Source organism: Mesitornis unicolor, unplaced genomic scaffold (assembly GCF_000695765.1).
Source record: "Mesitornis unicolor isolate BGI_N332 unplaced genomic scaffold, ASM69576v1 scaffold11566, whole genome shotgun sequence".
Lineage (NCBI taxonomy): Eukaryota > Metazoa > Chordata > Aves > Mesitornithiformes > Mesitornithidae > Mesitornis > Mesitornis unicolor.
This window is the reverse complement of record NW_010188982.1, coordinates 20,655-39,145: the sequence shown is the minus strand read 5'-3', so window position 1 is coordinate 39,145 and position 18,491 is coordinate 20,655. Positions and strand designations below refer to the sequence as shown.

At 42.0% G+C, this 18,491-nt stretch overlaps 2 protein-coding genes across 3 annotated transcripts in view; one reads left to right on the top strand and one right to left on the bottom strand.

Annotated features, from left to right (window-relative positions):
* Positions 1 to 1,952, top strand: part of LOC104541778 (rhabdoid tumor deletion region protein 1-like) — a gene marked incomplete at its 5' end in the record, with an annotated part of 2,952 nt that extends 1,000 nt beyond the window's left edge. The window contains 2 exons of the mRNA XM_010185914.1: positions 609 to 742; positions 1,711 to 1,952. Of these exons, the coding sequence (XP_010184216.1) occupies positions 609 to 742; positions 1,711 to 1,952 (376 nt within the window). The remainder of the gene's footprint in view (positions 1 to 608; positions 743 to 1,710) is intronic.
* A 9,512-nt stretch (positions 1,953 to 11,464) lies between these two features.
* Positions 11,465 to 18,491, bottom strand: part of SLC5A1 (solute carrier family 5 (sodium/glucose cotransporter), member 1) — a 25,509-nt gene continuing 18,482 nt past the window's right edge. Inside the window, exons 8-14 of one of the 2 annotated variants that reach the window (XM_010185911.1) lie at positions 18,231 to 18,366; positions 17,297 to 17,404; positions 16,072 to 16,222; positions 15,296 to 15,464; positions 13,063 to 13,278; positions 12,545 to 12,647; positions 11,465 to 11,688 (exon numbers count right to left, since the gene is read on the bottom strand). In XM_010185911.1, coding sequence (XP_010184213.1) covers positions 11,465 to 11,688; positions 12,545 to 12,647; positions 13,063 to 13,278; positions 15,296 to 15,464; positions 16,072 to 16,222; positions 17,297 to 17,404; positions 18,231 to 18,366 — 1,107 coding nt within the window. The remainder of the gene's footprint in view (positions 11,689 to 12,544; positions 12,648 to 13,062; positions 13,279 to 15,295; positions 15,465 to 16,071; positions 16,223 to 17,296; positions 17,405 to 18,230; positions 18,367 to 18,491) is intronic. The other variant, XM_010185913.1, reaches the window with a different exon arrangement.

The window sequence follows — 18,491 nt, the reverse complement described above, 5'->3', positions numbered from 1 at the left end:
AATGCCCCTAGAGTATGGACATCAGCTACAGCCTATGTCCCTGCAGTAGCTGGGCCTTGTTAGATATTCCCTGAATTAAAGAGGCTGAAAAGAGAGAGAGAGAAAATTGACCTGGGAGAAGAATTAATTGCAGACTCTGAATTTAGCAGGTTTTAAGTTCTGTATAGGGTTCAACTGCCAGGTTTCTAACTAAATTACCATTAGGACCACCAGCACACTGACTCCTACATCCTGTTCCGTGCAGTTGCCCAGCAGTCATAGAAAGTAAAAAAAATAAAACCCAAAACATCACCTAAAGATAACCTAAAAAATTTGTTAAGCCCACACACAGAGGTTAATGTGGTATCACCAGCGTTGTATCTGCAAGTAGATTTCATAGACACCAGGCACCAACAGACGTCCCCTTTCTTTTTGTTGTGGCTGTGGTGCTTGCCATCTGACAGTCAGAGCATTGTGCTCCAAGGAGCGTAGAGCAAAGGGCTGTGTCACCACTGCTGCCATGAAATGAGGGAGGGCTGCAAGGGTCCAGGCATGGGGAGAGGCTGGGGGCAGCTGCACGGTTAGCAGGTGCAGTTCAAGTAAGCAACTTAACCTTCTTTTCTGCGCAGTTCTCATCCAGAGGGAAAAGACGTGGTGTCTGAGGAAGTTATTCCCGTGCTGGTGAGCCTGCTGGAAGATACCGATCCTGACGTCCAGGCCAGCGCAGCAGGAGCACTGATGTTTGCTACTATTAAACCTCAGGGTGAGAGACAGAGGCAGTTCTGCTGGGATACTTTCTGGAAACCCAATTCTAAAGCAACTTAGTAACAAAGCTTGTCCCTCCCCCAGCCCACAAAGTCCTCATTTTCTGATAGTGTTAAAGCTCTTTGAGAAACTCTTAAGATTAGGACATTTCATTAGCTCTGTCTCAAGCAACTACTGTTGCTCCCCCGTAGTGTGTAGGGGGACAGTGTATTTTACAGGTCGTTCACCTGAAGTAGGTCAGGAAGTGACTTATCTGCCTCACCTCATTTCCCTCCAGAGGGGGAACATTTTCCGTGCAAGTCCAGACCACACAGAGATCCACATACCTGAAGCACCAATCCTCAACAGAGGAGCACTACTTTCTGGAAACACTTTGTGTGGTTAGAGGCAGTTTCTCTCTCACAGCTGGGAGAGGAGTGAATGTTAATCAGGTCTGTAGTTCTCCCAAGTAGCTTCCATGACACCAAAAATACTAACTGCTAAATTTGAATGAGTAATTAGATGAATGAGTAATTAGACATAAAAGACTCTTAATAACAGCAGTTGTGCTCCAGTCCTCATCTGCAACCGTCCCCCTGGCTTCCGAATACAACACAGGAGTGGATCTCAGTGTTAGAAGTGTCTTTAAGAATAAAAGAAAGGAGGTTGTTCTTAAGGGCATCTATCCCACCCGCCCCCAAGCAAATAGTTTATCCTGTCACTCCATGACTCATATATTCTTAGATGAGTTGTTGCAAGTGAAATAATAATGCGCAAGGCAGATACAGTTGGCTAATAAAGATCTTTTTTCTTAAAAATAAACAGCTGACAGCTTTGGCCTTCAAAGGAAAAGCATGTCCTACCTCTTCGCCCTGCACCCTCTGGGGTGCTCAGAGCCATAGCTGGGCAGGGAGTAGAAAGCAGCAATTCATAAGCATGTTGATGATATATAAAAATACATTTTAAAGCCAGTTTATTTCTCTCCAGGGAGGTTCTCAGCCCTAGGTGCCGGAGCCATTCCACCTTTACTGGAGTTGGTTGCTGAGGAAACTAGCAAGGCCCGTCTGAGCGCAATCAAAACCCTCACCATGCTGGCTGAGCTGCCAGAGGGCCGCAAGACGCTCCTAGATCATACAGATACCTTCCAGCAGTGTCTGAACGACCCCCGTGAGGCAGTGCAAAAAGCTGCCAAAATTGCCATCAGTGTCATCAAATGGAAACCGTTCTGAAGAGGTGATGGTTCACAGAGATCTATTGCCCTCTGTTGTTGTCTGGCTATAAAAGTTGCACAATTATACGAGACTTTCAAAACCAAACTTTCTTCCTTGGTTACTCTGGATCAGTTCCTCCAGAAAAGTCATTTGTCAGCAGTTTCACATCTGTATTGCGGGTCATGAGCAGAATGATGGGGGAAAAGAAACGTCAGGAAGTCCAGAACTCTCCACTAGGAGTTATTGCCTCAGCTATCAAGACATTTTTCCTGTGATACAAGAAACCAATCCTTTTTGTTTTTCATAATGTTCTCTCTTTCCTTTTATTTTTTTTTTAAATCTCAGCCTATCAAACATTAATCAGTAACTGTTTTAGAAAGACAGGTTCATAATTAGCCTACCCAGCAGTCTTGTCTGTCCTGAGAAATCGACCTAATGACAGGAACTTACATGAGTTTTGCTGCAAACATTGGCTGCACATGGGATTAGAACCATTTAGAGCAATGGTTTTTCACAGAAAAAGCAATGGCAATGTCATAGAAGGGCTTCCCCAAGAGAGTTATGAGACTTTCCCAGCCTTAAATATAACGAAGTACTTACCAGCACCCTTCAAACAAACGGAGTTGCTGACGAGACTTGCCAGCGGTGAGGCTGGTGAAGATGGACCCCACTGCACGGGGCTAAGAGCACCTTTCTGAAATTGGTTACGGTATGGAACCAAAATGCCTCTGTGTGTGTGCTCGTACTTGGTAGTTTGTAATTTTGCACAGCCATAATCTATCCTTTGGGTACAAAAATTAATAAATACAATGGAAATGTAAGTGCTGTGTCAGAACTGAAGAGGTTTGCCGTAGTGGCTCATTTCTGGGGGAGAAGGAGAGGGGAGAGGAAAGCTGATCCTGATGTCACGGTCTGGTCCAACAGGAGTTGGACAAGATGATCTCCAGATGGCCCTTCCAACCTCACACGTTCTATGATTAACAGCTGTCTAAACAGAGAGATGAGGAGACAAACAGAGCAGAGAACTGAAAATGTCAATTCCCTATTATGGAAAAATGTGTGGGGGATTTTTTTCTTTAAAAAACTCAACAGTTGTTTTTTTTTTTAAAAAAAACAACCCTTGTACTTCATAAAATTGAAAATAACATAGAAAGTTCAAGCTGTTTGTAGAAGGAAGCCTATCCAACCAGACACACATTGCCTGAAGGAATGAGCTCCAGTGTTTGGAGCCGATGGGCAGTGGGAGTGGTGGGAAGCTCAGCAGCACTTTCCTCACTGTGGAGCCACAGCAGGTCACTACAGATCTGTTGCAAATTTCTCTGTCTGCAGGTGCAAGTGTGTGATTTAAGAGGCCAGGGCAAAGCAAGCAGGCAAACTGGCAGGACAAATCCTGGCCATTCTCAGCGACCCAGAAAGGTGCAATAGAGCAGCTGGCAGCCTCACAGGAAATCCCATTTGTTTTCTCTCAGGTTTTGTTCTCACACAGTATTTTTATATCTAGAAGTTGCTGGGCTGTAGCTACAAAGAAGCTGCATCATGTGTACAAAGGGGTTATTTGTCAGGGCTGCTTTTCCCCCTGCAGAATCCCACCATCACCCTGCAAACTGCATTACCCTTATACACGGTGTAAACTTCTGCTGTAGGAGTGATTAAAGTTAAAATGTTTCTCTTCCATAACCTAACCAAAGGGTGAATTTCCTCTGCTATAAAGATGTGATTTAAAAGTATTGAGTCAGTTGGATTCATTCCTTCTGGGCAGGATCTTGGAGGAACTCTGCCTTTTAAACACACTTTACATACATAAGGCGCTCATACATAATGCATAGCGGTGCCAGAGAGCATCCAGTTCAATAAGAGAGAGGCAGGCAGTGTAGTAACATGCTAAATGTTCAGTAGAGGACTGGGGAGCAAGGGAGAACAGTGGTCTCATCTACACTTGCAAAACTGCTCCAGGAAAATGCAGTAACAGGGGGCATTTTAGCTCAGTTCCAAACTTCTGTCACAGCCTTCCCTGATAATTCAAGTATCACACTTCAGCACCTTATCAAAATACTTCGCTTGTTCAGATGCAGAATTAAGATCACCCAGACTGAACTGCTCTGATCAGAAGAAATTCAGCCAACTTGGACCTCAGATACCACATTCAGAGCATCTGCCCGATCACGGCCATAATGCCAATATAAGCTGGTGCCAAATAAGGCTCTATATGGCATCAGTGTTCCTGTCTTATATACACACACTATACAGAGATGGAGCAAAGCTTTAACTGAACTCAGAAATATGGATGCCATGTGGTACCACTTCCACAGGTCAGCTTTTGCCTCAGCAATTCTTTGGCATTATTACACCTGACAACGTGAGGTGTTTTATCTCACTCACAACAGTATTTCCATTTGGCTGTATTGCCCATGTACTGCCTGTGTCAACATCAGCATTCAAAGCCTGCACACCAAACAGCCATGAACCATTATTAATTTTATTTTTTTACTTCTAAAGCTGTATTTACTGGAAACAGGTTGTATATATTATAGCTCAAATTCACATGCTCAGGAATGGTGCAGCTTGCTGCGCTTATCGGAAGGGCTGCAGATGACAAATGTTTGGAGGAGCACAATAAAATATAGGACAATGGTGGGAATGTTAAACAGTCCATGTGAAGCAAAGGATGCTACAGAGAATGGAAGCTTATGCAGAAATAACCTTATTTACTGCAGAACACCATTTGGTATCTGGTGTTTCTAGGGCTGTCCCGTCTCGGTGTCCCAGAGTTTGGTGTCTCTTACTGGGTTACACAGCAGGAGGCCAACGCAGGAGAGCGTAGAGCACAGACACGTGCAGCAACCCCCATCAGAGCATGGGACACAAGGGAACAGTGCACAGATCTACCTGGTACAGCAGAGAAATAGCACATCATCTTTGTAATCCTGACTATAAGGAACCTGAATCAAGAGTTAAGTTCTTATTCTACAAAATCATTTTTCAGGGTAAATGAAAACGTAACACACAACTGCTCCCATGGTAATACGCTGATTCCTAAATCTCCTTCCTAGAATTAGTTACTTAGCCACAATTTGACACCTGAAATGTCCCTTCACATTCTTCATAGAGACCTTTGAGATCTCAAATGTAATTGAAATTAGTCAAATAGGTAAAACTCCCAACTAATTGTCCCAGTGGGGGGGTTCCCCCAGGGAAAGATTGACATGCTTTCTTTTTACGTTATTTGGCAGGAAATAACTTGTGCTATTTTATTAGAACTTATAACAAAAAAGGAAGATATATAATTTGATCAGGTTATATTATAGGCCACGCATATATTTAGTAACAAGGCATAAAACCAGCACGTAATTATCACGACCATTCACCAATGTTGACAGTTACTGAGATGTCCATTAACCTTTTGGGATATGTTTCAGTGTACTTCTGATGCTCCCTGTTAGAGCAGTGACCGTATGATGGGAGATGAGATTACAGCTCTGAAATAGGAGCTGGGAAATCAAATCAAGACAACCAAGAATAAGTCCTTGAAAAACTTCTCACAAATAGAGAAATTGATGGTGAAAAAATGAAACATCCAAGTTGTCCCAAAACATATTTGGAAGAGAGACAAAAAACAAGCCAGTGGCATGAAATTATAAGGTAAGAAGAACTGGGTAGAAAATATACAACATAAGGCTGGATTGCTCTTATTCATCGTGAAGCTAACTTTGATTCTGTAATTTAGCAAATAATCATTGAATGCATTTTCATATTTAGAAAAAAATTCTTACGATTAAGGATCTTATTTTCCTTCTGAGGTACCCTCAGTCTGGAAACAAAGGAGAACAAGATGTACTGAAGTTGCAGTACCACTGATTTATAAACCATGTTGGCATTAACCCAAGATATCCTTTGGCCCTAGCAGTATTGTGACTTCTGTCAGTTATTCCTGAGTACAGTGGTGTCCTTAAGACAGTGCTCAAACTGCAAAAGGCATCCTAAAATGCTTCTCCTACTGACATTCTGATAAAGTGAAGAGGTCTCCTGTCCTAGCACATCTGAGGGCAGGGACAGTCTGGGTTATGTTCCCCACCAACATCACCAACAAGATGATGACACTGATATTACACGATGCTAAATGGGCAACCTGCAGTTTTCTATGTGCACGCTCTCAAATTAGGAAGGGTTTTCCTGACCCAAGCCACAGAGGTGTGCTCACGGGCTGGGCAGTTGGCTCGGTGCTGAGCATTGATTCAACATGCAGTGAAGGTCTAAGGACCAGGGAAAGTACTGAGGTGTAGGGCATATGGGGAGTGCCATGGCTGCCTAGAGCTTTGGGATGAGACACAACAGTCCCCAACCTGTGAGGCTGGGCGGGTGATTAGCGCTCCAGGTGTCAGTAAAACCATCAACTGGGTCAAAGAAACAGCTGATGAACCCTTCCCCTTGGACTGGCTTAACTTTCAGTCAGGTACACTGCAAAATAAACCTGCCACAGACTTGGTCACAAAACCGCTGAAGATCCTTTTGAATTAGTTCATGTGCGTTACACGTACTTAAATTAACACGTCAGGGTCTAGCACTCTCAGACACTGTAATTAAACCCGTTCTTTCAAAAGAAATGCTGTGTGTACTGCAAGTCTTTGTCTTTAGCCCTACATGCTCCACAGTGCTCTGCTCTACGACATCAGCATCTAGGCAGATTGTTAAAATCAATGAAAAATGATTTGTCTTTTTAGCTTGAAGCCAACAATGATTAAGGCCCAGATGTAATTAATGTGGTCCAAGGTCAATACTGGAATTAATTCAGTTACACTCTACACAGACCAGGTTTTCAAATGAGCTGCCTAACAGCTCTCAGCAATACCAGGAAAAGACGAGACAGCTGCAGTCATGGGAAACAAGACCTTCTTGCCCAGACCTTGTGTCCCACCCTCATTTTGAGCACTCTAAGGTTTGTATTGGTTTTCTCTAACAGTTTCCAGAAGGTTAAGAATATTATGGCTCTTTGTCCTTGCAACTACAGACTCATTTCCCTGTCCTCATTTCCCAGGAACTGGAAACCATTCTGTAGTGCTCTGGAAAATGGCAGCTTTTAATTCTATCTTTTCATGTTCCAAAGCAGAGAGCATTTTTGCTTCCCAACACTACATTACCCATTTAAAAAAAAATAAAAATCATATTAAAAATGCATAGAAGTGAGAGATTTGTCTAAGAACAAAATAAAGAGTCTGGGAAAGTCAGATTTTACTCATTCCATTAAGCCAGAAGGGCAGAATGTCTTTTCTGCAGCTACACACAGAATTAATATACCAGAAAGTTCAAGCACAGGACCTGTTTTAAGCAAGACAAAATTTGCAGTTTGAACGAATGAAAACCATTGTAATAATTTCAAGATACTTTGAACATAAGCTAAGGTTTTAAAGTTATAGACTCTAATACCATACATAACAAACACTGTGCAGAGTAGGGATGAACTCACACTTACCTCAGCCCAAAGTCCTCCCAGGTCCCCTAAGCAAAGCAGGGGAGCTGCTGGGGAGCTGGTGGTGCAGCACAGGCACAGCTGCTCCAGCCTTAAGCACCGCCAGGTGAGGACAGGGTGGGCACAAGAGCTCCAGGGAGAGCCTTTTTTTCATCTTCCCGTGGTAGATGACAGCAGTGATGCTCTTCAGGAGGGACAAAATACCAACCTATTTTATTAATAATACGGGTAATAACCTCAGACACTGGTGCTGGTTACGCTCTCTTCCATCAGAACAACCAGTCAATATTGGAGTCAGTGCAGCTTTTAAGTTTCTAGCACAGGCCTGCAACATGCACCCCATGAACAAAATGCCAAGCATCGCCAGGTGAAATCCAGGGGGTGTTCATTGCGTTTCTCATCTTTCTTAGCGATGTGCTGCCCTCTGTTGTTAGAGCGGTGATACTGCACTTTAAGTTAAACCGAGGGGAAGCTCCCATTGCTGCTCCTTACCTCACTTTCTCGCTACCGCAGAGGAACGCTGCATGTGCAGGACACAGAGACCTGCAGCTAAGGTGTAAAAACATTAAATAAATCTTAAGAACGCAGCAGCCTTCCTCAGAACAGCTTTGCTGTGACCCGATGGCCTGTGAACAACCCTCCTCTGTGCAACGTGACTGACTGGCCCCAGGAACACCTTTGAACCAATGAATTCAAGTGTCTTTCAAAGACAATAACCATGGCTCTGGAGCTTTTCTCCCAGCTGCCAGTCACCACTGGTGGTACATATACTTATCATTACTTTTTGCTCCTCATCTTTGTGTCAGCTTTTATGTCATGTAAACTTTCCTAATTTTGCTGGTTAAGAAAGTGATCTGAGCAGGAGTTGAGCCACTTACAGCTGCAGCTGCTGACGGTGCTCTGGTCTGGACAATGGCTTACACCTGAGGAGCTCAGCCTCCTGCTGTGTCCCAGCTCACCATGGCCAGACCTTCTGGTTAAAACCAAACCCTGGTTACTGCAGGTGTATTCCACATGGAGCCACAGACTTCCCTTCCCCCAGCATTCCAGTGCGTGAGCTTTTTCAATAACAAAACAGGGATTAAAACAATTTCTGAGTTCTAAGAACAGTGTTCTCATGATCATTAATAATTAACATTTATGAGATACTTGGATATATTTGTTATGGGTGATACAGAAAAAAAACCATAAGAGTGATTACCATTTTTCAGGACTTTCAGATCTGATTTGTTTAGTGCGTATTTTTTGTATATCAGTGTTGTAATTGGCTTACAGTGCTACTAAGTGAGTTTTTAATTTTATTTTCCTTTATTTCATGCAGTTCATTTAAAACAATTCTGTATATGTAACTAAAGTCCAGTAAAATAAGCTGTGACCCTCTATCGTACCTGAGAGGATAAGCTGGAGTGTCTCAGGATCACCTGAAATAGAGTTGCATTACTCTGTACATGCCACGTGTGTGTATTGTGCCATTACAAAGATTAATCTGGAGTCTCTCCACCAACCAGAAGTATTTCAAATTTACAGTCAAACATGGGGAACAAGCATGTGTTCACTGTTCCCCCTGCTGAAGTATGAGAATGCCCAGGGCAGTGTAAGCTCCTTTTTGGGTTTTGTCTGAGGGTGCCCCACGACAGCAGCTGTAACATGGACAAAGCTACCCTGAGAACTTCCTTAAAATCATGAAACTGCCTTTGAATGCAATAGCTACCAACCTGAGGTGGCATTTAGCTGTTAATGTAAACATAGAAAGTTTTATCAGCTGCCCACAACATCAGGCAATTTTTCTATGAAACTCTACAAAAGCAGCGGAGTACTCTAAGCTGCAGTCAAACTTCATGTAAACATTTGAACTCTGCCCTCGACAGCATCCACTTCTCACACCGGAATGAAAACAGGTTGCTAAGGATGTGCAGTGAATGTCCCTGGGAAACCAAGAGTTAGTTTTTCAAAATTCTCTAATCTTGGGGAAGAAAATGAAGTGATGGTGCCTGATTAACCAGAAGGTCATCTAACAGCTGCTCAACCTGCCAGGAATCACTTGTGTTACTTGTCCTTATGCAAATGGCCATATAATTTCACCATATTTTCTTCATGTAACACAATGTGACAAAGAGGGATCTGGGCAATCCTCACTGAAGTCCTTCTTGCTTGTCATTCGTTACTATTACCCGCAGCCAAAATCCAGACACCAAACCAAGTTTTGCTGTCTTCCATCATATTATATAAAAATCCCATTGTTTTGTGGACACCAAATACTTCAAAATATACAAATACTTTAATACATACAAGTCCTCATAGTCCATTAAATATAATTCATTCCATGGTCTTTAAAGTACGTTATCACTGTATTAACTGTAAGAAAAAGGTTTGCACTGGTATTTATAAGGTATTGATTTGATCAGGCCTACGCAAAAGCTTTCAGTACAGCAATTCTGCTGAAGAGCAGCAATCCTACTAGAATCCAGAGCATTCTGGTTTAGATCCAAATGAAGAAAAGATGATACTGACAGAAGGTTTTGAAGTGAGAGTGATTAAAGCTGCAGGAGTTAGCAGCGATGTGGAGTAGCACATGCAGGGAGACTACGCCGGTTTCCTATTCAGATGCACTCATCACAAGTCTGGTGCATCCTGCTGTGGAGCTGCACTGCGGTGCTTTGAGGCAGCGCAGCATCCCACAGTACACGTGCAACAGGAGCGAGGAGTTGTGGTGCAGCCTGACTGCAGCAACCGATGTTGTCTTCTTACACTTGATTCCTCAGGAAGCTGCATTAGATGATAAGAAGATCTACTGCTTTTTGCTTTGAAACGTTCAATCTATCTTTTCCTGTATGTCCAGCTGGCATCAAGCATATCAAGTGGAGACAATCAGACTGGTTTAGCTGATATCCCACAACTGTGACTGTTCTCCTTCACGAACTGTTTACTCTGTGAAATCTTCAGAAGAAAGATTTATAGCTTTGCAGAGAAGCAGTAGAGGGCCCTCAGATGTACTTGAAAGAAAAATGCAAACCCAGGGTTCTGATGCTTTGAACTTGTAACCGTGTGGTGGGACTGCTCTGTAGTACGGTCCATAGCAAGAAGCGATACCTAAACACCAACCCCACAATGAAGAGGTCCTAATAACTGTGGGTAGAGATTAACTTTGACATACCAAGATGGGAATTGATCAGTAAGAAATAAATATATATATACACACACGCATTTACATATATATTTTAAAATATATTATATATATAGTGCATATATATAAAGTACTGCATGTGTATATATAATGTGTATTTTGTACAAAAAAGCTTCACATTCAAGTATAGATACATATTCAAATATAAAGAGAGGAGGACCTTTTGAAGTGAACCTTAAACAGGTAATCTATCAGAAGCAGAATTCGTATCAAGATCATCAAGACAACTTTTCCCTAATTCCAAAATGTGATCAGCTCAGACTGTCAGTGTTCCTTCCACTGGTTACTGAGAAACACAGCACAGTGAAAAGTGACGGAAAGGGGAAAGAACTAATAATGGAAAGTCAGCTATAGTGTCAAACACCTCCATATATACATAAATCCTTTACTTAAGATATCCCGTGCTTGGAGGGAATAAAAACCATTTTTTAGTTTGAATTCATAACGTCCCTCAGTTGCGGGGTTTTTGTAATCAAATTATCATTACCAAAGGAAAAAGAAATGTGAATGATCAGAAGAAGGGTTGCAAATCAACCCTAAATGGTATTTCACAAACCCTGATATGAAATATGGCTCATGAAGCCTTGTTCTGTGCCTAAAATATGAAATGTATCATGAGTAGAGAGGATATTGGACGGAAATTCTGAACCTCTATTAGCCCTGGGTTGATTCAATGTCTAAATAGAAATCCTCTCCCTTGAAATCCCAGTGGCCTTCATCTTTAGACTGTTGAAATTATGATCACAAAATCAGCAAGTCAATCACCCTCATACTTTTACAAACATAGACAATGATAATACTAAGTGTATCTAACTCTGTAAATCTACAAGTCATTGTTTTTCCTTGACAATACAGTACAATTTCAGGACTGTAATTAGAGGTTTATGCAAAGAAGGCATGGCAAAATACAGCCACAGTCAATAGGATGATGCCATTGATATTCACAACATTTCTCCAAAGTGGCACTTCACTTGTGTCAGTCAGTTTCTTCTTCAATGCTTCTTCTTCCTCCTTGCTCAGTTTGGGTCCTTTTTGTTGATCTAAGCCACAGAACCAGTTGTAGGCTTTCTTAAAGCATCCTGGTTTTTCTTCACTTTCTTCATTAACTGGAAGGAATAACACACTGGTCATGAAATGTAAGCGTGGACCACCGCATGCACTAGGAGATCTCTGTGACTGAGGATATTTCTAGGTCTAATACAGCAGTTCTGATTTGTGGTCCTAGTTACAAGGAAACATTTTAGTACAAGGCAGTATAAGAATCAAGTTATTACTGGTTTTTCACAGCTCGCTTGGAAAAAGAGTGATTTTCTACGTGTTGCAAGAGAGCCTTTTGCAGAAGACACTTGAGCCTTTTGCAGCTTAGAGACTTGGTCTGGTACTGAAGTAGCAAACGATGCTGCAAAGCTAAAACTCCTTTTATTGACACTTTCTACACTTTTAATTAAAAGACTAATCAGTTAATCTGAGGATACTTACAGAAAGGAACTTGCCAGCAGAACCAGAAACCTGGCAAAGAGAGCAGGTGGTTTTGCCCAGATGTTTGTCTGGCAATTTGCTTTCATGGTGCCTTGCACCAGATCCTTGCTCCTTCAGCCCTGGCTACTACCCACTATTTCCAAGTGAATTCTTGTTGTTTCATCCCAAATGAAGAAGTCACATGCAGTTCTGCCAGTGCACACCATCTCTGACCAAAAGCATCTCCGCTGGTTTAGTCCTAGAACTGTCACCTTGCTCCCTAGAGAACAAGATTTTCTCCCTGCAAATCCACTTCACTTCTGATTTACACTGAGCTTGACAGGTAAAAGGCAGCTTACTAATCATTTAAATATATGGGGTTTGAGGATTTGTTGTTGGAGGGGAGAGAGTATGTCTTTGAAGATCAAACATGTTAACGTTTCTTCAGGAATGAATAGGAATACTTAAATATATTGACAGAATCTACAGCTATTCAATGGTTACCTGATTCTTCATCTTTTTCATCAGCTTTGTCCTGCTCCTCATCTGCATCAAGATCAATACGTTCTTCTTTGCTGTTCCTCAACGTCCAGCACAAGCGGTAAAGCTGCCGTGAAACAAAATGAGTTTATTTTGAGTGAGGCTACAGCCTCTCCTCATCTGCATCAAGATCAATACGTTCTTCTTTGCTGTTCCTCAACGTCCAGCACAAGCGGTAAAGCTGCCGTGAAACAAAATGAGTTTATAAATCTACAGCCTCACTACACAGAGACAAATCAGTCCGCTCAGCACATGAACAAGCTACAAGACTGTAGCATCCCAAACGTCTGTTAAATCAACGTCTAAGACTATTAGGAGTCACTGAAGATTTGTGACAGATAAATGAAGACTATTTCTTTTTCTTTCTTACAAGGACTATGTGATGTGGGTAGCTGAAATGGCAGGAGGTAATATACCAAGTGGAAAACTAGTGGTGTCATTGAGTTCCATTTCTTGAGGAGCAGAACTTCAGTAATACTCACATGTACATCAGGAATGGGCTTAGTCATGAAGGAGACTGCCAGGATGATGATGGCAGTAACCCCAAAAAGAATCATTGCAAAGTAAAGGTAGTGAATCCCACAGATGATGAACGGGCAGTTGGAAGGGGACACACAGTTGCCAGTTCCGTAGGCAAACTCTGAAATCATTCTGCCAAGTCCAGCCAGCAGCCCAATCATCAGGCCCCAGAAGGCACCCTGCAAACAAAGCGACAGAAGTTACCAAAATGAGTCATTTCAGACATGGAAATAAGCTCTAAGCTCTGAATAGTGCTGAAGGAAACAACCTGTTATATTGGCTTTGGCGCATGGGTTTTAACCCAGATGCTTTCAGTGACCTGAAAGCTCAGTGTATTAATACAACCAAAAGGGGCAATGACAGCAGCTCTGAGAGAATATGGAGGCCACCTTATCCAGGTCATTTCTCAAAGCTCATCTGTCTCCACACAATGCTCTCCTTATACAGGACAGGCTCTAGCCACAGTCTACACATCCCAAGGGTTGTTCTCGTATCTTTTTGTCTTTGAGGGCTAAATCCCTGACAGTTCCAGCATGATGGAACCAGCTAGCAAGTGTGTGTCATTCTTCCTGAAACTCGTGTCTGGCTTCTTCTCTAATGACCTTGTTAGTAATTAGTTAAAAGTTAATTCTCGATGTTTTTGGTGGATGTTTTACTGCTAGGTATATATTACTCTAGCCCAAAGTATGAAAGATGCATAGGTATGTCTGGGCACAAATTGAAATACAGGAAATTCTGTTTAAACAGAAATAAACTTCTTTTTTTACTATAAGGGTGGTTGGAACAGGTTACCTAGAGACATTGAGTAGTCTCCATCCCTGGAGATATTAAAAACCCAATCAGCCAGGACCTGAGCATCCTGCTCTTGTTAGCCCTACTTTGAGTAGGGGGAGGTTGCACTAGTCCAGGGGTGCCTTCCAATCTCAACCAGTCTGTGAGTTTGTGAAGCCAAAAAGCCAATGATGGCAACACAAATTTATAATTCCTGATTAAAAAACAGTCTGAGTTTAATGCTGGGTTTAAACACCAAACAGTTTTAATTAGCCAATGGTCAAAGTCACAAAAAAGTTTTGGATTAGGATGTGATAGTTAATTCCATTTCTGGTGGAAAGATGAATGATTCTGAGCAAGAAATGTTGATAAATCTTATAAGTAATTACAATATTGGAGTCTATCTTATGCAAAGCTTCAATTCTCAGACACTGCAATGCTTGTCTCCCCTGTTTACCCAGATTTAAAGTGTGCAGTGTACCCAAGGCCCCAAAGATTATACTGAATTCTTACTCAGGTAAAATTCCAGCTAAAGTCAATGACAGATGTCCACAAAGGGCACAATGATTTAATCCATTGGTGAGGTTTAGCCATATTGGGATAAGAAATGGAACACAGCTTGTGTGTAAAACAGGCTGTTCTTGGATATACAGACAAACAACCACTGAACTGCTCTTGAGAGAAAACAGTGACAAAAAAGTCTGAGTGTTACTCAGAAATGCCTGGGCCTTCGCATTGAACTTACCCTCTTTGGAGCAAACCCAAGCAATAGGCAGGCGTTGTTATGCCCAGTACTATAGAAAAGAAGCTGAATTTCTGCGTACTGAGTTTTCAGAATGTCTGAGACCCTCATTACCACAACTGGCCTATGGGCTGTCGAAGCATGTGACAGCCCTCATGCCTTCAGAATTACTTACAAAGGCTTAAGTACAGTATTGTTCAGCTCACCACTCTACAGATCAAAAAATCATTGATTCCCAGACTAGGTCCTAAAAGCAATGGAAAAGAATGCACAAAACAACAACATGTTTGCCTAAAAGTGTTGACAAAATAGATAGCTGTCTAAAGGCAGGTGAAAGGTGATAGATTTGGTAATCTGGTGACCAATATCCTAAAAGACTACTTTCAAATATGTCCCCATAAATCATACATTTGACACACTTCTTGCCAAAGTGATAGATAACCTAGGTTTCAGAGCTATCTAGGAATTTCTAGGTGACTGTTTATTCACCGGATTAGCAAAGAACTTTTTCAAATTCATCTCTGAAATTTCAGGCCCTCAGATATGGACAGACAGGATCCTTGGGCTGTAGTAGCATTAAAATAAACAGGAAGAAGTTGCTAATAAAAGACACCAAAACAAAAAAGCATTTCTCCCAGTGCATGAAGAACATGCAGCAAAGCTCTTTCCTAATTTGTACTTACCTGCTCATTGACCCGCTTGCAGAAGACGGCAAGCAGGAAGACAGCAGCAATGGGAGGTCCCAGGAAGCTGGTAACTGACTGAATATAATCGAAGAGCTGTCCACTTTGAGCTGACTGCACCACAGGAACCCAGGCAATGCTGATGCCAATTAAAACTAACATAAATGCCCTGTAAACATAGCCAGATATTCAATTAGCCACCTGCTTAGAAGCATCTATCAGATAGAAAAAAACAGCAATTAATCAATAATTTAAATGTCTATTTTGTATTTCAACCAGCCAAATCAATGATAATGGCCAATTACCATTGAACAAACAAAAGAAACCCAAGCTGGACATTGTTTCTGTCAAACATTCATCAGCATACAACTAAACATGCAATCAAAACAGAGAAAATCACTTTTTTCCTCTGTTATGTCTAGAGACAAATCAACAGCAGATCAACTAGAAGAGCTAGTTCATTGAAGCTGTAGTATGGTGTAGCATAAAGCCTGTGAAGATATTTTAAGATAGTAGAAAGTGTTAAGAATTAGTTCAGCTACTTCACACACCACTGTCAATTAAATTGGAAACAAGGTCTTCATTATTTTTTTCCCCACGGGAAAGCGTAGGATGGGACAGGCTGGCTGGCCACAGGAGGCCACTGCTGCACTGCCCGCACACTGCGGGAGCAGCTTTTCACCCGGGCGCTTGGTGCATTTCTGGGAGGCTGCAGTCTGTAATGCATCAGGTGCTCGTTGTGTTTGTACGGCCGGGGAAGGCTCGGCTGCACTTACCTTCCAGCTAACATGAGCTCTTTCTCAGATGGTCGTGATCGAATTTTGGTGTAAATGTCCATAGTGAACAAAGTGCTAGCGCTGTTAAAAATGGAAGTCAGGGAGCTCATAAGGGAGGCCAACATGACTGACAACATCAGACCCCGCAGACCTGAAACACACAGACAGGAGAACTGGGATGAGCATTCTGTGAAGCCTCAGCACTGGCACCATCCGCAGCGCTTGTCTGACCCTTCCAAGGCAGCCAGCTATGAGTGTGTCTGGCATATCAATGTGCTGATGCTTGCCTGACGTGGTCTTACAATGCAAGCAGAGTGTTGCCTGCTGAGCTTTGGAAAAACGATTTACAGCGGTGACAGGGCAACTCTTGAGCTTTTAGAACACAGGCACTTGTTTTATGAATGCTGAGTAAATGCTGAAACAATAAGAACAAAATACTGAGCAGAATTTCCTCAATAGTTATAAAAATAAATTATCTTGTTTGAGGTGAGTGCTCACTTGTGGTATATTTTTAAACCAGTTGTTTAGCAAAAAAAAGTTTCTTTTACTGTTTGAAAATCAGAGTAAACCACTTCTTGAGATGGTATGATCCAGGGAGCACAATATGGGGAAGTACTGTTTGTTAATAATACTGTGTACAATGGATAGAATACAATGGGGAAGTGCAATACTAAAGATAACGGGGAAGTACCATGGTCTGTATAATATCATAATCTGTCTTTCTAGCCTCATAAACCAGCTCTCTGGTTTTCTGCAGAAATGTGTCTTTTATGTACACATTGTCCTCTCCAGAGTGGTGCTTTACTCTCTCATTGAACAGATGTCCTATGGGACAATGTGTACATAGAATATTTTCTCCTCCCATCTCAGTGGGTTTAGCAGAAGGACTGCAGGTGTATGCCTCCAGCTCAGAAATCCTGGCAGAGACACTCTTTTATAAATCATTGGTAGAGTAGGTTATTTTTTACCTTCGCAGAAAGGGAGCTCACTTACCATTTCATCACCCAGTATCTACCATCTGAGAACTGCCATTGTCAGCGTGTAGCTATTCTGCACCTACAGCTACAACTAACAGAGACTACCCCTTTGATTAATAGTGCATAGTTCCAGCAAGAATTTTTGAACTAAATCTGGGACTTTGGCTCCCCCTATCACCTGTTTTTACAACCTGGCACCCTCATCTTCCCTAAAACAAACAAACAAACAAATACAGACAGTGTCTTACCATTTGGCATAAGCTCCACTACCAATTTTGGATAAGCAATATTTGTGCAGCCGACTGCAGTGCCACAGTGTCGCTGGCAAACTTCAGGCACGACACAAGCCACAACATCTGAGGAGAGGATAATGAGATAGCGTTAGGCAAGGTCATATAAACAACAGATTGCTCCTAAATTAGTAGAGCTTCTAAAATTTATCTCTGTGTTGAACTACTGGATTGACATGCTTGATATGATCCAAGATCCTTGGTCTGCTGGCAGGGAGGAAGGTGATTCTAAGCTTCTATTCCTTCCTTTCCTCTCTAAAAAAAGTACTGAAAAGTGCTGCAAGTCAGAAAAAAACCAACCCAAAATAAAAAAAACAACCCAACCAACCAAAAATCAGCACTCATTTGTCAGAGCAGGACTGAATAACACAAGGAGAGAAAGTAGGAAAACAAGCAGGGGAACACAAAGACCCCTCCCTCCAACAGGAACATCTCTCCTCTGCCTGTTGTTAAACACACTGATGGTTAGAAAGGAGGGATACCAGTATTTCCCCTGTGCTGCACTCGTGACTGTCCATGGCCCAAAATATTGCTGTGACTGCTGATCCTCTTCCTCTGACTGCCAGCAGCGGACCAGTCCAGGACAGCATTTTCCACTTGTTCAGCCAGAGTGGTGCTGTAACAAACAGAAAACTGGGCACGGACACTAAAATGGACAGCAGTAGCACTAGCAGAAACCTGGGATCAAGGAAAAGAGGAAGACCTGTGGCTTCTTACAGTGTAGATAGTTTTTGTGCATACAAGTGTCTGGACAATTTGGATGACAAGACAACAATCTAACAGGTATTTTGGAAGGAATAGAAAACAGGAAATCGAGAGATTGGCAGTGAAATAGAGGCAGCAAGAAGAAATTTGCATTTCTGCATACATACATGTATTTCTATATACATACCTGTATACAAAATTCTGCTGATCATTCCAGGCATCACTATAATAAACATGGGCAAGAGTTTCAAGTATCCACACATGATACAACCGGCCTTCACATGGGACATGTTCTTGCCAGAGAGACATCTTTGGACAATAACCTGTCAATGGGACATAGCAAGCATGCATGACCCAACCAAGAATAGCATTTCCATGAACACACCATTCCAGGTTCCAGATACAAGGTATTTGTTAACCTCTGTGACAGTGAAAGCACCTATTTACC